Below are 21,395 nucleotides of genomic sequence, written 5' to 3' on the forward strand. Positions count from 1 at the left end.
CCAAGGTTCAGATCTCCCTGCTCAGCTATGAATATCACCTTGGGGGCCCAGTCATTGCCTCTTAGCCAATAATAATAATAATTTATTATTTATACCCTGCCCATCTGGCTGAGTTTCCCCAGCCACTCTGGGCAGCTCCCAATCAAGTGTTAAAAACAGTACAGCATTACATATTAAAAACTTCCCTGAGCAGGGTTGCCTTAAGATGTCTTCTGAATGTCAGGTAGTTGTTTATCTCTTTGACATCTGATGGGAGGGCATTCCACAGGGCGGGTGCCACTACCGAGAAGCCCTCTGTCTGGTTCCCTGTAACCTCACTTCTCACAATGAGGGAACCGCCAGAAGGCCCTCGGTGATGGATCTCAGTGTCTGGGCTGAATGATGGGGGTGGAGACGCACCTTCAGGTATACTGGACCAAGGCCGTTTAGGGCTTTCAAGGTCAGCACCAACACTTTGAAATGTACTGGGAGCCAATGCAGATCTCTCAGAACCGGCGTTATGTGGTCCCGGCGGCCACTCCCAGTCACCAGTTTAGCTGCCGCATTCTGCATTAATTGCAATTTAAGGGTCACCTTCAAAGGTAGCCCCATGTAGAGCATGTTGCAGTAGTCCAAGCGGGAGATAACTCGCCTACCTCACAGGTTTGCAGCGAGGATAAAATGGGGAAGGGGAAGACCAGCCAGTTTGTAGTTGTTTAAAGAGTGTCCTGGAAATAATGGCATGAATCAATGGGAAGAAGCACTCAAACATTTGCAAACTCCGTGACCACATGAGAAGCATTTTCCAACCCTTGAGTCAAGGATGCTTTGCAGCCACAGGAATGCACACGGCAGAGAGTTAAGTCTTTATTGACAAAGATAACACAATCACTTCTACAGCGATTCAAAGTGCTGGTTTTGATCTATAAAGCCTCAGGACCTCAAGGACCGCCTCCTTCCACATGAACCTACCCAGACCCTGAGATCATCTTCTGAGGCCCTCCTTCGTGTGCCTCCTCCTTGAGAGGTCCGGAGGGTGGCAACACGGGAACGGGGCCTTCTCTGCAGTGGCTCCCTGTCTGTGGAATGATCTCCCCTGGGAAGTTCGCCTGGTGCCTTCATTATACACCTTTAGGTGCCAGGCAGAAACGTTCCTTTTTAACCAGGCCTTTGATTGATTTGACTGGCATCCTATGCCCTTTTAAAATGTGGGGGGGGGTTGAAGAGGGGGGTTATTGTGTTGTTGTTGTTTTGATTATGCATTTTGGGATTTTAAATTTTGATGTTCTTCTGTGGACTGCCCTGAGACCTGCAGGTATAGGGTGGTATATAAATCAAATAAAATAACAACAACAACAACAACAACAACAACAACAACAACAATACAGCTGTGGATACCTGGGAGTACCTATGCACACCAGTGTAGCGTCTAGGCAGCTATTCCCAGGTCTGCAACCTATGGAGCAGTTGCAGGAGCTGGGGACCACTCCCCCTCCACCAACTTATGTAATAATAATAATAATAATAATAATAATAATAATAATAATAATAATTTATTTATACCCCACCCATCTGGCTGAGCTTCCCCAGCCACTCTGGGCGGCTCCCAATCAAATGTTAAAAACAGTACAGCATTAAATATTAAAAACTTCCCTAAACAGGGCTGCCTTCAGATGTCTTTTAAAGATAGGATAGCTGCTTATTTCCTTCACATCTGAAGGGAGGGCATTCCACAGGGCGGGTGCCACTACCGAGAAGGCCCTCTGTCTGGTTCCCTGTAACCTCACTTCTCGCAATGAGGGAACCGCCAGAAGGCCCTCAGAGCTGGACCTCAGTGTTTGGGCTGAACGATGGGGGTGGAGACGCTCCTTCAGGTATACTGAGCCGAGGCCGTTTAGGGCTTTAAAAGTCAGCACCAACACTTCAGATGTCAAAGGGAAAAATAACTACATGCCAGACTTTTAGAAGACATCTGAAGGCAGCCCTGTTTAGGGAAGCTTTTAATGTTTGATGGGCTATTGTATTTTAATATTTTGTTGGAAGCTACCCAGAGTGTACCTTCCTGTGCACACATAGCTGGAGATGATGGCTTTGTGGAAGCTTCCTTTGCTCTTCCCACTTCAGTTCTCTCCTGGTTCTGGGAGACAGTGGTGCTGGCCAGGGTGAGAAAGCACCGAACCCTTCACTGGTCTGGCCTGCCTCTTCCACCAGCTCTGAAGCTTCCTCTGCCCCTAATTCTTGCCCCCTGGCTGGTACAGATCCCCACAACCCACTGCTCCCCTCTCCAGAATCAGACTTCAGGGGCCCCCCCTTACCCCCCGGCGCCCACTCATCAGCATCCTGCCAGTCCTGATGCCTTGCTTCCCTGCCCAACTTCCCTCCCTCAATTCAATCTTTTGTTTTTATTTTTAGAGCATATCAAAACCCAGTGATGTTTTGCTTCTGGGAAAGGAATCCTTCTACCCGTCGCAGAAGTTCCTTTTGGAAAAACCAGGTCTCGTACCCAGTACTGGTAGGTTGGGGTGCATGAAAATGCATTTCTACAGAGGTCCCTGGTGGGTTTTCATCGGGTGGAGGAGGTCTTGCATGCAGAGGGGCCCTTGCAGGTTAGATGTTGCAGCACCACAGAGAACTCCAAACAAGCAGATTTGCACCATGGAGGGTTGGAAGCAAATGGCATTGGGGGCCTTTAAAGCTGAGCAGGGGATCCAGCAGCCCTAGTGTTGCTGGACACCAACACCTGGCTATTGGTCAGGGGTGGTGGGAGCTATGAGTCCAGCAATATCTGTGGGGAGAGGCATAGGTGTCGGCATCCTTCAGGGGTCGAGGTGCCAGCTGGCTAGCCCCCACCTGGATCATGCCCTCCCAGCCGTGACGATCCCCTGATTTCTGGTGCGACGTAAATCAGCGACTCAGACTTCAGAAGCCTGAGCACGCTATAGTAGCAGAGCATACTGAGCAAACAGAACAGGCGTGAGGCTTGTGGAGACGTACTAACAGCTAAAGATTTATTAAGCATAAATCAGGGCAAAGAAAACATGTCGTCTCCCTTTCTTCTCTTCAGAGAGAGAGTGAAAAGCAAAAGCTATACAGTGGTGCCCCGCAAGACGAACGCCTCGCAAGACGGAAAACCCGCTAGACGAAAGGGTTTTCCGTTTCGGAGGTGCTTCGCAAAACGAATTTCCTATGGGCTTGCTTCGCAAGACGAAAATGTCTTGCGAGTTCCTGCGGGTTTTTTTTCCTTTCCCCCCTTTTTCCCAAGCCGCTAAGCCGCTTAACAGCTGATCCGCTAAGCCGCTTAACAGCTGATCCGCTAAGCCGCTTAACAGCTGATCCGCTAAGCCGCTTATCAGCTGATCCGCTAAGCCGCTTATCAGCTGATCCGCTAAGCCGCTAATAGTGCTAAGCCGCTAAGCCGCTAATGGGCTTGCTTCGAAACACGAAAAAACCGCAAGACGAAGAGACTCGCGGAACGGATTCTTTTCGTCTTGTGAGGCACCACTGTACACACAATGGAAGTTCCCAGCAAGCTGTGCTGGAACGTAAACAGACATGTGACATGTAACAATCCCATGTTTGCTCCTTAAGGTGGAATCGAATTTTCCAACCATAGGTTCTGCTTTAGAGTAAGCTATAGTTGGTTTGTGTATCTCTCCCTTCCGCTTTGGTCTCTAGAGGAGGATCCCTCGGAGGATGAGTCGGTGAAGGACTCCATGGGCACAGACCAATCCTACCTTTCCCCTCAGCACCTCTCGCACCCGCTCCGGGAAGATTCGACCTCCCCGTCCCTCATCCAGCCGCTGCTGGGCCCCTCCATGGCTCAGGAGGTACCGAGGACTTTCACGCTCTCGCCTTTTCCTGCTGAGCGTATCCCACTGGACTCCCTCCTCCCGAAACAGATGGGGCCTCCTGCGTACAAGAACGAGGCTGGCAGCATGGCAGCCTTCCCTTCTGCTTTCTACTCCGCCAAAACGGCAGCGTTGCCAGGCAACCCCAGCCAAGCCATCCCAGCCAGCGAGGCGAGCCCACCCAGTGACCAGTCGGAAGGCAGCAGTTCGGGTTCGGCCGATGAGGAGCAGCTGGACACAGCCGAAATTGCCTTCCAGGTGAAGGAGCAGCTCCTCAAGCACAACATCGGCCAGCGCGTCTTTGGGCATTACGTCCTGGGCCTCTCTCAGGGCTCCGTCAGTGAGATCCTGGCCAGGCCAAAGCCTTGGCGTAAGCTCACGGTCAAGGGGAAGGAGCCGTTCATCAAGATGAAGCAGTTCCTCTCCGACGAGCAGAACGTCTTGGCCCTGAGGACGATCCAAGTCCGCCAGAGAGGTAAGTAGGCTAGGCAGGAGACTGGCAGGTGGACACAGTTTTTGTGGGTCTCTTTGGACCTGGAGGGAGCAGGGAAGGTCGCTTCTGGCATAACTATCCAGGCCTTGTGAGGAACAGGCCCCTGAGGAAGAGGAACAATATAATAATAATAATAATAATAATAATAATAATAATAATAATAATAATAATAATAATAATTTATTATTTATACCCCGCCCATCTGGCTGAGCTTCCCCAGCCACTCTGGGCGGCTCCCAATCAAGTGTTAAAAACAGTACAGTGTTAAATATTAAAAACTTCCCTGAACAGGGCTGCTTTCAAATGTCTTTTAAAGATAAGATAGCTGCTTATTTCCTTCACATCTGAAGGAAGGGTGTTCCACAGGGTGGGCGCCGCTACCAAGAAGGCCCTCTGTCTGGTTCCCTGTAACCTCACTTCTTACAATGAGGGAACCGCCAGAAGGCCCTCGATGCTGGACCTCAGTGTCCGGGCTGAATGATGGGGGTGGAGATGCTCCTTCGGGTATACTGAGCCGAGGCCGTTTAGGGCTTTAAAGGTCAGCACCAACACTTTGAATTGTGCTCGGAAACATACCGGAAGCCAATGCAGATCTCTCAGAACCGGTGTTATGTGGTCCCGGCGGCCACTCCCAGTCACCAGTCTAGCTGCCACATTCTGAATTAATTGCAGTTTCCGGGTCACCTTCAAAGGTGGCCCCACGTAGAGTGCGTTGCAGTAGTCCAAATGGTGCTCCTTTCCACACGCCAAGGCGCATAGTGTTGGGTTGGCACCTGAAGCAGAAAGCCACATCAGGGTCTCTCCCTGGGAGTGAAAATACAATATAGATTAGAAAACACTTTGCTTCCTTTTCACGCTCACCGAAACCCAACCACCTGAGGCAGGTACCTCGCTCTTCCTAATGGTAGGGCCAGCTCTGCTATTCTCCACCCCAACGGTTATTTTTATGTTGTGAACCACCCTGTGGTCAGTTACATTTCCCCTTTATCTCAGAATGGCTTAATTTGGCTTTGAGGCAGTTCTGGGGCAACTCTGCCCTTTCATGTGTTGTTATACTCCCAACTTCTATCAGCCAGTGGTGTTTCTGAGAGGGCCAAAATTTCTGTCTCCAATCTGAAAACAAGAATAGTGTGCCTTTTCCTCTAAAGCAGTGGTTCTCAACCTGTGGGTCCCCAGATGTTGGACTACAACTCCCATCATCCCTGATGTTATGTACTGAAGTTCTCACCCTGGGCCAGCAGGGGGATACTGTATATAGTTCAGGTCCACATATGCAAATAAGGGATCGAAAGTGACGTTCAGTGATTGGATAGTTACAGAAAGTTGTGACAGTTACATTGTCCTGGAGCTCTATATAAGCAGGCTGGCTGTACCCTTCAGTTCAGTTCTGTTCTGGCCTGTGAATAAACAAGAGCTGTTTGAAGAATCGCTGTGTCGTCTGATATGTTCACCCACAACATAACACCTGAGCTCTGGCCTTCCTAGCTAGGGGTGATGGGAGTTGCAATCCAACAAAATCTGGGGACCCACAGGTTGAGAACCGCTGCTCTAAAGCATAATTTTAGCCCAAAGCAAATTTATACAGATTGAATCTATTAATCCGGATGTGGAGTACCACACTTCAGCCTCTTGGCAGTTCCCCTTCTGGGCTGGTCCGCATTGCTCTTGTTTCAGCCCCTTGCCATCCTTCCCCTCCAAGCCATGGTCTCGCAAAGGCAGGGCCCAACAGCCAGTTCCTGGTCTCTTTCCCGTCATGGCATGCAACTAATGGTAGGAGACCTTTCCTTCCAACAGGGGCTCCTAAAAATAGCTGAGCACTGGCGCCGGTAAATACTGTATTTTTCACCCTATAGGACGCACTTTTTTCCCTCCAAAAATGAAGGGGAAATCTGTGTGCGTCCTATGAGGCGAATACAGGCTTTCGCTGAAGCTTGGAGAGCGAGAGGGGTCAGTGCGCACCGACCCCTCTCGCTCTCCAGGCTTCAGGAAGCTATCAGCAAGCCTTGCAAGCCCGGCGGGAGTTCCCGCAGGGCTTCCTTGGCTGCGGATAGCAGCCTGCTGCACAGAGTGCGGATGCCCTGAAGCAGAGCGCCCCGCACGCCGGGCAGATATCCGCAGCCTGGGGAGCCCTGCGGGAGTTCCCGCAGGGCTTCCTAGGCTGCGGATAGCAGCCTGCTGCACGGAGTGCGGGGAGTGCTGAAGCAGAGCGCCCCACACTTCAGGCAGACATCGGGCAGCCCCACAAGCTCGGGGGACAGCGGGGAGGCGGAGCGCCGCCATACCGCTGTTCCCCGACCTGGTTTGGGGGGGGAATAAAGGGGGGGATTTCTTTTATTCCCCCCCCCCCAAAAAAAACCTAGGTGCATCCTATGGGCCGGTGCATCCTATGGGACAAAAAATACGGTACTCCCTGACATTAACACGAGCTGAGTTGGTACAAAACACAAGGCAAGTGGCAGGCCTCAAATGTTGTGCTTCTTTGATCAGGCAGCATTACGCCCAGGATTAGGACGCCAGAGACGGGCTCTGACGATGCCATCAAGAACATCCTGGAACAAGCCAAGAAGGAGATAGAGTCACAGAAAGGAGGTAAGGGCCGTGAGGAACCACCAAGGTTGCCCTCGGTGGCATCTTAATATTTTGCAGGTTTGGAGTTTGTCCAAGAATACAAGAGGGTCTTTTGCCGGACAGCTGGATGGAAAAGTGAGCTACGAATCATCCTCTCCGCAATGGGACAGTATCCGGCGACTATCCAGGAAGTGTTTTCCTCCCCAGTAGTCCTGGATTATACAATATAATGCTACTGAATACTGTTTGCATCATCATAGTACAGTGGTACCTCGGGTTAAGAACTTAATTCGTTCTAGAGGTCCGTTCTTAACCTGAAACTGTTCTTAACCTGAGGTACCACTGTAGCTAATGGGGCCTTCCACTGCCGCCATGCAGCTGCCACACAATTTCTGTTCTCATCCTGAAGCAAAGTTCTTAACCCAAGGTACTATTTCTGGGTTAGCGGAGTCTGTAACCTGAAGCACTGTATAGTGGTATCCCTTGTTTGTGTGAGACGGAGGAGGGCTGGGAATGTGTATTTTAAGGAGGTGCTTGCCAGCTTTTACAATTAGTTTCATTTTCTAAAAAATCATTTTTTTCCAAAATAAATAAATCTACCCCATTATTCAGGAACATTTTTCTAGTTTATTAAAAGCTTTTTTCCATTTGTTAATTAATTGATTGCTTAAAAGTTGAAGCTTTCTACTTTTTATTTATTTCCGGTTATTACCCCTTTCCTTCTACTGCTCAAGGCAGTAGTGCCTAATGGGGAGAAGCATCTGGGAGCTCCCAGGCAATCTTTTCTTCAGGCACTGACCAGGCCCAGGCCTACTGAAGTAAAAGGAAAGGGGGGGGGGGAGTTCAAGCATAGTATTACAGGTGTGTATGTGTGTACATTGATGTCATAAAACATATTTCATAAAATTTATACACTACTCGACTGTAAAAAAAACACACCTCAGATTGGTTTGCGTGTTCCATATATGTTACACACAGAATGAAATGCAACATTAAAGTAAGGTATATTTAAGGGACGCAGGTGGCGCTGTGGGTTAAAGCCTCAGCGCCTAGGACTTGCCGATCGAAAGGTCGGCGGTTCGAATCCCTGCGGTGGGATGCGCTCCTGCTGCTCGGTCCCAGCGCCTGCCAACCTAGCAGTTCGAAAGCACCTCCGGGTGCAAGTAGATAAATAGGGACCGCTTACCAGCGGGAAGGTAAATGGCGTTTCCGTGTGCGGCTCTGGCTCGCCAGAGCAGCGATGTCACGCTGGCCACGTGACCCGGAAGTGTCTTCGGACAGCGCTGGCCCCTGGCCTCTTGAGTGAGATGGGCGCACAACCCCAGAGTCTGTCAAGACTGGCCCGTACGGGCAGGGGTACCTTTACTTTACCTTTATATTTAATGGCATTGGAATATATTATATTAATTTTCATTTTCCCCTCAAAAAATTATTAATTTTTAAAACAAACAAACATAGATCATAACTCAACTTGGTCCAGTATTAATATCATAGTTAAATGACTTCCTCAAATTCCCTTGACTGAATTTCATTATATATATTGTGAGGGTTTTCCAAAATAGTATCTCATAATATTATATATTAATTTTCAATGGCTGAAGCTGTGATCAGCCTTTTATTAGGATGCCTTCGTTAAAATCTGATTGGGTAGCACGAGGGCTAGGGAGGAGAGACCCCGTTTATTTTTATTTTTTTTTAATAAAAATTTTATTAAAGTTTCAACAAATTTTTATCATAACCAACAAAACAACACAATAACAAACAAAACACAATATAAAACATAAAAAACAAAAAACACATATAAATTCAATTCTTAATTTCTTGTAACTTACTTTCCCGACTTCCTCATACCTCCCCTTTCTGTATTCCAATTTCTAATTTATTTTCACCAAATCCTTCCCTTACTTTTGGCTTAATTTTAATATTACTTATTTTCTTTAAATTAACCATTACCGCTACTAACCACTTATTTTCTAACCCAACGTCATTTTAACATTCATTTATTTTACTATATTTCTTTAAATAGTCCTTAAATTTTTTCCAATCTTCCTCCGCCGTTTCTCTTCCCTGGTTTCAGAGAGACCCCGTTTAAAAGTCCTTTAAGGTGTCTCCATTGAGCTCCAGTGGCCTCCCTCTTTCTACCCTCCTCACCTGTGCCCCTTCCTTCCGCAGGGGACACCAAGAGCTCTGCGGTGCCCCAGGTGATCACCAACGGCACCTGCGCCAGCAACTCTGAAGACGCCATCAAGAGCATATTGGAGCAGGCCCGCCGGGAGATGCAGGCCCAGCAGCAGGCCTTGCTGGAGATAGAAGCGGGGGGCGCCAGCAGGCCTGTCGCCACACCCCCTGTGGAGCGCTCAACCCTGGCCACGGTCAGCCAGAACATCGTCCAGGCTTACATCAAGCAGGAGGAGGGCATGCTGGGTCCAAACGCCGGTGGCAGCACAATGCAGAACCCCCTGACCGTGCTCTCCCCTGCGGCCTTCGTCCAGAGCATCATCCGGAAAGTGAAGTCCGAAATCGGGGACGCCGGCTCCTATTTTGACCAACACTGGGCTTCCGAAAGGAGCTTGCTAAGCCGTCCGTACACCTCCGTGTCGCCTTCCTTGTCCTCCTCGTCCAGCTACTCCAGCATGGCCAATGGCCGGGCGTGGCAGCGGGGCGAGCCCAGCGACGCCAACCCGAACGAGGAAGACCTGGTGACCTCTGAAGATGAGCCCCACAGGGTGATAGAGGTCAAGTCGGAAGTGGCCGGCTCAGAAGCCCAGGGAGCCGGGCGCCTGTCCTATTACCCGTCCTACGTGCCAAGGACTCTCAAACCCACCGTCCCGCCCTTGACGCCGGAGCAGTATGAGTTGTACATGTACAGGGAAGTGGACACCTTGGAGTTGACGCGGCAGGTCAAGGAGAAGCTGGCCAAGAACGGGATCTGCCAGCGCATCTTTGGGGAAAAGGTACCCCAGCAATAAACATTCAGCCCTTAAAGAGGCTTGTGGCCATCCTTGGCTCAAGAGAGGGTGAGAGAGACGTGCAAAGGAGAATACTTTTTATTCTCCTGGGCATTTGGGCAGCATTATATAGGCAGAAGGGACGCGGGTGGCGCTGTGGGTTAAACCACAGAGCCTAGGACTTGCCAGTCAGAAGGTCAGCGGTTCGAACCCCCGTGACGGTGTGAGCTCCCGTTGCTTGGTCCCTGCTCCTGCCCACCTAGCAGTTCAAAAGCACGTCAAAGTGCAAGTAGATAAATAGGTACCTTTGCAGCGGGAAGGTAAACCCTAGACTTATTATACTTCTGCGGACTTTCAAAGATTGACAGACGCGTGTTCATTTGTTTTCAAATATATAAGGGAATTTACGAGTGTACACATTTTGTTTTTGTTGTACTGAATCGTGTATATTATGCAATAAGAACTACAGTGCTATCTAGTATACTGGTCTTCGTGTTGCTTGTGTTGTTTGCTGTGTTAGGTTTGCAACACAGGGGTTTGTTCTTCTGTAGCGGTGGTTTTTAATGGCGGGGCTTGGACATGGACCAAGGCCTCCGCCATCCTCCTCATCTCCTGTCTTGTTTCAGGTGCTGGGTCTGTCTCAAGGGAGCGTGAGCGACATGCTGTCTAGGCCCAAGCCCTGGAGCAAGCTGACTCAGAAAGGCCGGGAGCCCTTCATTCGGATGCAGCTGTGGCTCACGGACCAGCTGGGCCAAGGCATGAGCCAGCAAGCCAACCCGCCACACGGTAGGTCCCTGCTGGCCCTCCAGCATGGGGCAGCCTCTTCCTCGGGTCAAGGCTTGGCGGTCAGATCTCCAGGCAGGCCAAACCCCCACTGGAAAGAGTCTATTCCTCTTCTCGTTGTTATACATTGGTACCGTAATTCGTTCCGGAGGTCCGTTCTTAACCTGAAACTGTTCTTAACCTGAAGCACCACTTTAGCTAATGGGGCCTGCTGCTGTGCTGCCGTTGCACGATTTCTGGTCTCATCCTGAAGCAAAGTTCTTAACCTGAAGCACTATTTCTGGGTTAGCGGAATCTGTAACCTGAAGCGTATGTAACCTGAAGCGTATGTAACCCGAGGTACCACTGTATATTTATTTAAAACATGCCACTTTCCCTGACTGAAGGCGGCTTACGGACAAAAATAAGAACAGCTAAAAGCATAGAATACACACACACACATATATCTCTTCAAAACCTCAGGAAAAGCAATGGCCATTCGAGATCATTGAATGCAAATATATCACGTCAGAGCGAAGGTGGAAATGCCACTCTCTTTCTTTTTTGGTAACAATTTTTATTAAGGTTTTCCTTTTTTCCTTTCTTTTTAAAATGCTTTATTGAACTTAAAAGAAAGTAAAATAGAATCAAAAACAAAATTCTTCATAGATAACACAAAATCATAATTTTTTTTTTCACGCTCCAAACAAACTCTTTATTAAGTGTTTGAACCATGGGAACTGGAATAAGATCTTCCCTGCACCAGGAAACTCTACTGTGACGTCTTAGGGAATCAATAGTTGCTTTGTCGCTCCTGCTGCCGATACCCTCCACGCCGCATGTAGCCTCCTTCGTTCTTGCGATAGCCATCCTTCTGGTCCCGGAAGTAGCCCCCATAGGTGCCTTGCTTCTGGTCAAAGACCCTCTCGTTGTTCTCCACGAGGCTGCCCAGCTTCTCAGCCAGCTGGAGCGCCAGGTTCTGTTGGGACGTGGGCTCCGTCCGGTGCATTTGTCATCATCTTCTTAAGGTTCCAACAACTTCCTGTCGACTCTGTATTTCTTTGAATGTTCATTTACCTAATGCACTATTTATCTCAGTTATTGTTGCTAATTATCAAGAAAATTGTAGTTTCCTACACATATCCATTGTATCGCAGAAGTTATTCGAAGGCTGCCACAGAGGTTATACTACTACAATAAGATGATTTTTATGGAAACCCCATTTCTCAATAAGCATTAAGGTTTTCCAGTATTGCAATGCAGTACGAAAGAGGAAAACTGTTACAAAATAAGACAAGAGGAACAGGCAGGCAGAGGTCAGAGGATTAAGTACATCTGTCTGAGGCTACTGACTCATCTGGAAAATATATATAACACTGAATAGGAATGAGAGGGTTGAAAATGTGAAGGAGGGAGTCAGAAAGTCCAGTAAGGAAGTCTTATGAGCTTCCAGACATCCCACGAGGAACTGATTTAGGTGATTGTCATTGGCATACGGAACCAAGTCCCACCAAACTGCCACCAAAGAGTCCGGTTTGGTTTTTCCAGATAAAAATCTCACGTGGCAGGTAACCTTTTTCTTATTAGGCAACTGTTAGTAGATTTTTCTACTTGTTTTTATTATTGCCTGTTAGCCACCCTGAGCCAGGATTTGGCTGGGGAGGGCGGGGTATAAATAAAAATTATTATTATTATTATTATGTTGGTGGTGGTGGTGGTGAACATATCAGACGACACAGCGATTCTTCAAACAACTCTTGTTTATTCACAGGCCAGAACAGAACTGAACTGAAGGGTTCAGTCAGCCTGCTTATATAGAGCTCCAGTACAACGTAACTGTAACAATTTTCTAAAACTATCCAATCACTGAATGTCACTTTCAATCCCTTATTTGCATAACTATCTAGAGTATCCCCCTGCTGGTCCAGGGTGAGAACTTCAGTACATAACAATTATTATTACAGTGGTACCTCGCACGACGAATGCCTCGTAAGACGAAAAACTCGTAAGAAGAAAGAGTTTTTCGTTTTTTGAGTTGCTTCGCAAGACGAACTTCCCTATGGGCTTGCTTTGCAAGACGAAAACGCCTTGCGAGTTTGTTTCCTTTTTCTTAAAACCATTAATACTATGGGAATCCGTGCTTCGCAAGACGAAAAATTCGCAAGACGAAAAAACTCGCAGAACGAATTAATTTCGTCTTGCGAGGTACCACTGTATTATTATTTATTCCACAAAAGGTTGCAATCAGGGATGTGGCGTTTCCACCTTCAAGATACTCTGCACAGCACTTAGAAGCTACTTTGATATCAAATTTCTGTTTCTTTCCCTGAGGCTTTGAGATATATTATTTCCAAATGTGGGGGGTGGGGGAAGCCTGCCTGGAGAACCGGAGAAGGCATGGGGCTCATTCCCCCAGGCTGTCCCGACAGCACCCTTCTTGCGCAGTCACCCTGTTTCAATATCTTGTTTCCTCATTCTGAGGCATGCAGGTGCCAGGTAAGATCCCGAGGGAAATGAAAACTGGTCTTTTAGTTTTGTTTTTCAGCAACATTTGTATGGCGCATTAACAGTGTCCATGTACTATATCTCGGTAATCCTTATGGCAGTGAATCCTCCAATGGTTAATTACAGTAAACCTATACTGTTAAATGGGACGCGGGTGGCGCTGTGGGTTAAACCACAGAGCCTCGGACTTGCTGATCAGAAGGTTGGCGGTTCGAATCCCTGCGACAGGGTGAGCTCCTATTGCTCGGTCCCTGCTCCTGCCAACCAAGCAGTTCGAAAGCATGTCAAAGTGCAAGTAGATAAATAGGTACCGCTCCAGCGGTAAACAGCGTTTCCATGCGCTGCTCTGGTTCGCCAGAAGCGGCTTAGTAATGTACGCCGGCCCCCTCGGCCAATAAAGCGAGATGAGCGCCGCAACCCCAGAGTCGACCGTGACTGGACCTAATGGTCAGGGGTCCTTTTACCCTTTACCTATACTGTTAAATCAGGTTATTATCCCTATATCACTGATTGGGGAGACGGCAAAGGCCAACAAGTGAGTTTGATGGCCGAGTGGAGATCCAAACTGGGGTCTTTCAGCCTCAACATTCATTTTCTGAGAAATGAACTCTGTATTTAACCAGTTTACACTCGCTTGAGCAACCTGAGATTGCTGCTTCTTTCTTTAACATTGTACACTCTAGATATACTACTCTTATATGGCAGCCTTGCAAATAAGCCTGCAAAAGTTACTAGCCTGCAGCGTTCTTTTTTTGCAACACCTACTAAGTTGCTGGTGGCCTGAATTTCCCTGTTGGCCAAGCCCCTTCTCCGCAGCTAGCATGGAAATCCTGGCCACTGGCCTTTTAGTGGGCTGGTTTGAAAGAAATTCCCTTCTACCAGGAAAGAGATTGTTCCTTCCTCCATAGCTACCACTAAAACTAGGTGGGCTGGCAGAAGACGAAGGGAGTGGCCAGTAGTTCCTCTGCCAGTCTGCTTACTCACCTGCATGCAATTCCTGGTTGCCTATGACTACCAAACAAGTTGTTAAAGGCAAGGCTGGATTTTATGGGTTTCCTGCCAATCCTTTGAGCTGTTGAATTATGAGTATAAAAATTAAAAAATCAGGAAGTGTGGTGATGATGGGAACAAATTAGCATGTGGGCTAAAAAAAAAACCCTCCCTGCAAACCACTTCCTCTTAGTACCTTGTAGCATAATTATTTTCTGCTGTTCTTTGTTCTGCGTGGCTTCTGTCTCCAGTGGGGTCCTTATCTCCGTTTTTTATAGTTATGGGGCGGAAGGTTTTACAGAACACTCTGGCCAAAATAATTTTCCATAAAGGCAGTTTTGAAATACGCCTAAAAAAATATGAAAGGTGCTTAAGAAACAAAACAATGCAATAATGGTAAACTTTAAACTTTAGTCCCAGTTACCCTGGGACTGCAGAAGAGAAGGGCTTAAGCCAGGGAACCCCTGGCAGGCTGTTGCCTCCTGGGAAGAACATCACTTCAAGGGGGAGACCAGCCTGCCCCATTCATCAGCCAGAGATGCACCCACCACCCTCTCACCACCACAATAAAGTATTCTTGGCTCACACTGGAACTGGTTCTGGAACTGGAGAGCTGAAAGGAAGCATACTTTGGCCCCATGTATCAGCCAGGGGACTGAGGGATGTGTATCTGCGTGCTCCCCTGTTTTCCAGTTTCACCACTTCCAGAGGGTCTGCTCATTGAGCATTCTTCCTGATTTGCTTGCTCAAGGTTTTCAGGGAAGGTAATATGACACCCAGTGTTTACTGAGCATTCATACTGATTTGTTCAGGGATAGCCGCCTGAAGCCTCCGGAGAGCAGCGGGAGCTCCCGCTGCGCTCCGGAGGCTTCGAGTTCCTTTTGCTGAAGCCGGGAGAGCAAGACTCTCAGCAGAGAGGGAGAGCTGCGCAGTGCCCCTTCAGCGAAGCAGGAGGAGAAATGGAAGAGGCTCCATTTCTCCTGCCACTAAAACAAGGTGTGTCCTATGGTCAGGTGCGAAAAATACGGTAATACTAAATCTTCCAACATTCAGTTTTGTTGGATGTCCACCAAATCTAGTGCTGTGAGAGAAGGAGAGAAAAATCCCTCAACTCACTTTCTCTATTCCATGCACAGTTTTATAAACTTCCACCAGGTCACCTCTAACTCAGTTTTGCTCCAAACGGAAAGGTCCCCAAACCTTACTTGCATGCTGGGACAAACCCCCAATCTTGTTTTGTATGGTTCCCCAACACCTTTCCCAGTCTGTTTTGCTCTTCTCTTTTGCTGTGTTTTATAGACTGTCACTGTTGAAAAAGTTATTTACAAAAAGGGCAGCAAAGGGATCAAATAGAAATCATTGTACTCCTAATGTGGAAAAAAAATAAACTTCCCTTGTAGTAGAAGTGTCGGGTAGTTCCCTAAATGCTTCAAACATTCCCCTGTTTTGTAAGCTGCTTCACAAATCATATAAACTCTTTCTCTTATATATAAAATCACTGTTACGGCACATCTAGCTGTAGAGGGGTATTTTGTATATACCATAAGAAAAAACAGTGGGAAGAGGCATCATGCCATAGGGTGCTACCAATTTTCCTCGATTACTTTTGCATGTATCAAATGAGCATTAAAGACTCATCTCCTCCTCAATTCTAGACACATTACAAAACAGAATAAAAACACGCTTCGTTGAGCTGCCAGTCTGTCTCTCCATCTCTCCTCTGTCAACTTCTGAAAACATTCTTTTCAAAGAGGCATTTGAAGGGGAGGCGCAACAGCCGTATCTTGTTGAACATACTAATTATGGAGGTTGCGGCGGGAGAGGCAGATGCATAAAAACAGGGCGTGTGCGGAAAATGTGTGGCACCCTATTTTCCAAAGCCCTGTGCCCGTTCTCTATCTCTCCCCCATTCTATATACAATCACACATGTGTTATGGGGAATGTGAGAAGTTTGCATGCCTTCTTAGTCAACTAGCTAGGTATCTTTCATAACAATAAATAAGAAAGAGAAATAACAGGACGGTTTTAGTGATTTATTATTATTTTTTTAAAAGAGGCTATGTTCTTCTCTTTTCTTATTTATTTGTTTTCTTTGTTTAAAAAAGAAGGAAGTTTCCTGGCATCTGCCTTCCCACTTAAAATGCCTCCTTCAGGACGGCCTGATTGTGACTATGTACATGCATGGTATTATTTATTTATACAGTGGTACCTCGGGTTACATACGCTTCAGGTTGCATACGCTTTAGGTTACATACTCCACTAAGCCAGAAATAGTGCTTCAGGTTAAGAACTTTGCTTCAGGATAAGAACAGAAATCGGGCTCCGGCGGCGTGGCGGCAGCAGGAGGCCCCATTAGCTAAAGTGGTGCTTCAGGTTAAGAACAGTTTCAGGTTAAGAACGGACCTCCAGAACAAATTACCGTATTTTTTGCTCTGTAAGACTCACTTTTTCCCTCCTAAAAAGTAAGGGGAAATGTGTGTGCGTCTTATGGAGCGAATGCAGGCTGTGCAGCTATCCCAGAAGCCAGAACAGCAAGAGGGATTGCTGCTTTCACTGCACAGCGATCCCTCTTGTTGTTCTGGCTTCTGAGATTCAGAATTATTTTTTTCTTGTTTTCCTCCTCCAAAAACTAGATGCGTCTTATGGTCTGGTGCATCTTATAGAGCAAAAAATACGGTATTTTGTATATACCATAAGAAAAAACAGTGGGAAGAGGCAGAGGGAGAAACATCATGCCATAGGGTGCTACCGATTTTCCTCGATTACTTCTGCATGTATCAAATGATCATCTCCTCCTCAATTCGAGACACATTACAAAACAGAATAAAAATACACTTCGCTGAGCTGCCAGTCTTTCTCTCCATCTCTCCTCTGTCAACTTCTTCACACAGCACATCGTCGGACTCTGGAACATGTTTCCCCAGGATGGCCACCAACTTGGATGGCTTTAAAAGTCGGTTAGACAAGATTCAAGGAGAAAGGGCTATCGATGGCTCTTGTGTTTTGCTCCCTGACTTCCCACAGGCATCTGGTTAGCCAGTGAGAACAGGACCAGCAGGTTGTTGTTCCCTTCCTTTCTGAATTCTGCTCCCTTTTTTGTTGTTCGCAGCCAGTCCTGGGGGGGCTCGGTCGTCCCCTTCCCCACCACCCAGCCCCTCGGAGCAAGAGAAGAGCCCCCCTGAGCCCCTGAGCCTTGCCCTGGAAAGTAGCAAAGAAAACCAGCAGCCGCAGAGCAGATCCGGTTCCTCGCTCAGCGGGAAGATCTGCCCCAGCAGCCAGGCGTCCGTCGGCATCCAGGAGATTGTGGCCATGTCGCCGGAGCTGGACACTTACTCCATCACCAAGAAGGTCAAGGAGGTCTTAACGGATAACAACCTCGGTAGGCGTGCTCAGGGGGGCAGCCGCCGGCGGGGGGGCGACGTACTCTGGGGCCACAGTTCAGCTTGCTACATGGACAGAGGCCATGGAGAGGTTTTCACCATTGATCTAGGGCAAACAAACTACAACCCTGGTCAGGAAACTCTGTTTTGAACCAGTGCATGTTTTGTAATAATAATAATAATTTTTTTATTTATACCCCCCGCCCTCCCCAGCTAAGACCGGGCTCAGGGCGGCTAACAACCAATAATAAAAACAAGTTGATTAAAATACAATTTAAAAGATTAAGATACAATATTAAAACAATTAGGGAGCAATCTCATCATAGGAGGAGAAAGGAAAAAGAAAGAGGGGGAGGGAATCAAACTGATTCTGAGCCAAAGGCCAGGTGGAACAACTCTGTCTTACAGACCCTGCGGAAAGAGATCAGATCCCGCAGGCCCTGGTCTCATGAGACAGAGCATTCCACCAGTCCGGAGCCACTGTTGAGAAGGCCCTGGCTCTGGTTGAGGCTAATCTGACTTCCTTAGGGCCCGGGACCTCTAGGGTGTTGCTATATATGGACCTTAAGGTCCTCTGTGGGGCATACCGGGAGAGGCGGTCCCGTAGGTACAAGGGTCCTAGGCCGTGAAGGGCTTTAAAGGTCAAAACCAGCACCTTAAGTCTGACCCTGTACTCCACTGGGGGCCAATGCACCTGGAAAAGCAGTAGTCACGATTTGCCCCCCGATGGCGGCTTCTCCTCAGCATATTTTAGTACTGCAGAGGTAAATCGAAGGAAGTGCGGCGAGGAAGAGTTAACAACTGGTTGGTGTGTATGTTGGAGTTTCCACTAGTTTGTTTCAGGGCCTGCAGCGCCTCCACTGAGCCAACTAAATAATATTTGCATTGGTGTAACGTATTGCTGTCTTACGGCAGTCGCATATTTATTTATTAATGATCTGCCCTAAAGACCCAGATCAGGAGCTCAGTGTATCCCGTGATTCTGCAGAAGCAGAGTGCCAGCTTTTGGGTTGGGGTTTTTTGTTTTGTTTTTTTAGAAAGCAAGTTTCTAGACTTTATGAATACGAAGTTTAAAAGTGTGAAAGCATGCACAGCTTTCTAATTTACATAGATCAGTGGTCTTCAGCGGGTTCAGACCTGAGACCCCAGCTCTGGCTCCTAAGCTGCAACATGGGACCCATTTTCACATTTTCACTTGGTTTGCATTTGATAGTGCTAAGAAAGCACACTATTAATCCTAGAATGGCAATTCACAGAGCAAAACGTATACCAGATTTACGTATAAGCTAAACACTCTCTTGGGGGCCCCAAAAAAGTTTAAAGGGGGGAAAAACTGGATGTATATTTCCAAAACATAAGATAAAAAACAAATAAACTAAAACCTACATACAGCAACAGTGTTTTGTGTTGTGTAGGCTCCTATGATCATAGAATCATAGAATCATAGAGTTGGAAGAGACCAGTAAGAAATGAGCCCTGCCTGCTAGCCTGCTCCCTAAAATATCACTGGTTTGCTTCTTTCTATATATAGGGTACCTACATTCTGCATGGACTGGTCCATAAATTACCATATAGCATATACTCAGTGCAAAAAAACAGCAACAATTTGTTGTTGACAAAGGACAGCTGGACATATAAAGGGCCCCATTACCTTCAGTAGCTTAGGGCCTCATCAAACCTAAATCCGGCCCTGAGTGCTACCCAGTACTATTTTTCTAGAGAAATGAACACCTCCCTCATGATGTGCGCACAAAGCAGCTTACAGCAAACATTCAAAACATCAAGATACAGAGCACTGGAAATAAAAATATACAAAATACAAAGCATGTCAGTAAATCCAAAAATGACAAAAGTTAACAATTTAGCAGACTCTGAATGAATTCAATGTTTTTAAAACAACAACAAGGCTTAAGTACATAAATCCAGAGTAAAATGAGAATTAACCCAATCTTGGTCTGAAGGAGCGTCTCCACCCCCATCATTCTACCCGGACACTGAGGTCCAGCACCAAGGGCTTTCTTGCGGTTCCCTCACTGCGAGAAGTGAGGTTACAGGGAACCAGGCAGAGGGCCTTCTTGGTAGTGGCGCCCTCCCTGTGGAACACCCTCCCACCAGATGTCAAAGAGAACAACTACCAGACTTTCAGAAGACATCTGAAGGCAGCCCTGTTTAGGGAAGCTTTTAATGTTTGATGTATTACAGTATTTTAATGTTTTTTTGGAAGCCGCCCAGAGTTCCTGGGGAAGACCAGCCAGATGGGCTGGGTATAAATAAATTATTATTATTATTATTATTATTATTATTATTATTATTATTATTATTATTATTGGTCCCAGCACAAAAGACCTGGATCTCAGCCCTCTGGTTCACCCACAAACAGTTCCCCTAGCTGCAAGGACTTCTGTTGCTTCTGAGATAACAGCAGCATCAAAACAGTCCCTCTAAGGTGCTATTCACTTACGTTACCCCTTTGCTGGAAATGGCCAGTGCTGCAGTTACCGTATTTTTCGCCCTATAGGACGCACTTTTTCCCCTCAAAAAATGAAGGGGAAATGTGTGTGCGTCCTATGGGGCGAATGCAGGCTTTCGCTGAAGCCTGGAGAGCGAGAGGGGTCGGTGCACACAGACCCCTCTCGCTCTCCAGGGTTCGCGGACCTCTCCGCAAGCGGGGGGAGCACTCCCGCTGCTTGCGGAGAGGTGCCTGCATGCGGAAGCCTGGGCGCGCTGAGCTCAGCGCGTCCAAGCTTCGTGCACCTCTCCGCAAGTGGGGGGAGCGCTCCCGCCGGTTGCGGAGAGGTGCCTGCATGCGGAAGCCTGGGCGCGCTGAGCTCAGCACGTCCAGGCTTCGCGGACCTCTCTGCAAGCGGCGGGAGTCAGCCCTGGGCTCCCACGGCTTGCAGAGAGCTGCCTGTTTGGGGGCTGGGGTCAGGGGAAGCTCCGGCGGGCCTCCCCCGCCCCAGCCCCGCGCTTGGGGGGGGGAAATAATTTTTTCCCCTTTATTTCCCCCCCAAAAAACTAGGTGCGCCTTATGGGACGGTGCGTCCTATAGGGCGAAAAATACGGTATGTTTGTCCTCAGCGGCACACCCCAGTTTGAACTTCCAATTTCTCTCTCTCCTGCTAGGTCAGCGGCTCTTTGGAGAGAGCATCCTGGGCTTGACTCAGGGGTCCGTCTCTGACCTCCTTTCCAGGCCCAAGCCATGGCACAAGCTGAGCCTTAAAGGAAGGGAGCCCTTTGTCCGCATGCAGCTCTGGCTGAACGACCCGCACAATGTCGACAAGCTCCGGGACATGAAGAAGTTGGAGAAGAAAGGTGAGGCAGGGGAGGGTGCCCATGCCGGAACTGCTTGCCTTCCTGGGCCGGCGTTGCAGGCAGCAGCTGTGTGACACCTGGGGAGATGGCACGCTTTCCCCTTGTGTGGACCACACTTTCTCCAGGGATGCTGTAAAGCTACAAGGGACCAGGCCTGAGATAAAAGTTCCTGCCCCCAGCATGCCTCCCCTTTGAGCTGAATGGGTAATGCCTCCTTCATTGGACGTATTTAGCTCCTTCATTGGAGGTTTTCAAACAGAGGTTGTGTGAGGTGGGAGTGTGGTTGCTCGCGAAGATAGCAGTCTGTCTTTACAAGATTAATTGAGTGCAAAACGTATGTGCAGTGCAGAAGTCCAAAAACCATGCCTGCCATAATCATTAGTAGATTCCAGAAGTGCCTTCTTCCTGTTTGCCCTCCAGCATAAAAGCCTGGGAAAACCCCTCTCCTCCTTTTATCCTTACGTGAAATTCCCCAACCAAAGCTATGCGACGGAAGAGGTGCATCCACTTCCCTGGGAGTGGTGTTTTGGCTCCTCTCAGCCTGACTGAGCCTTTGCCTCGTCGTCCCCCCTTTCTCTCGTCCTCCGTGTCTCCTGAAAGCTCCCCCTC

At 48.0% G+C, this 21,395-nt stretch overlaps 1 protein-coding gene across 1 annotated transcript in view; it reads left to right on the forward strand.

Annotated features, from left to right (window-relative positions):
- CUX2 (cut like homeobox 2) overlaps nt 1-21,395 on the forward strand; it is a 236,804-nt gene that overhangs the window by 207,485 nt on the left and 7,924 nt on the right. Inside the window, exons 14-20 of the mRNA XM_081923033.1 lie at nt 2,392-2,491; nt 3,655-4,302; nt 6,808-6,909; nt 9,061-9,842; nt 10,463-10,622; nt 17,204-17,473; nt 20,598-20,786. Of these exons, the coding sequence (XP_081779159.1) occupies nt 2,392-2,491; nt 3,655-4,302; nt 6,808-6,909; nt 9,061-9,842; nt 10,463-10,622; nt 17,204-17,473; nt 20,598-20,786 (2,251 nt within the window). The remainder of the gene's footprint in view (nt 1-2,391; nt 2,492-3,654; nt 4,303-6,807; nt 6,910-9,060; nt 9,843-10,462; nt 10,623-17,203; nt 17,474-20,597; nt 20,787-21,395) is intronic.

This window comes from Podarcis melisellensis (genome assembly GCF_964234715.1).
Source record: "Podarcis melisellensis genome assembly, chromosome: 8".
NCBI lineage: Eukaryota > Metazoa > Chordata > Lepidosauria > Squamata > Lacertidae > Podarcis > Podarcis melisellensis.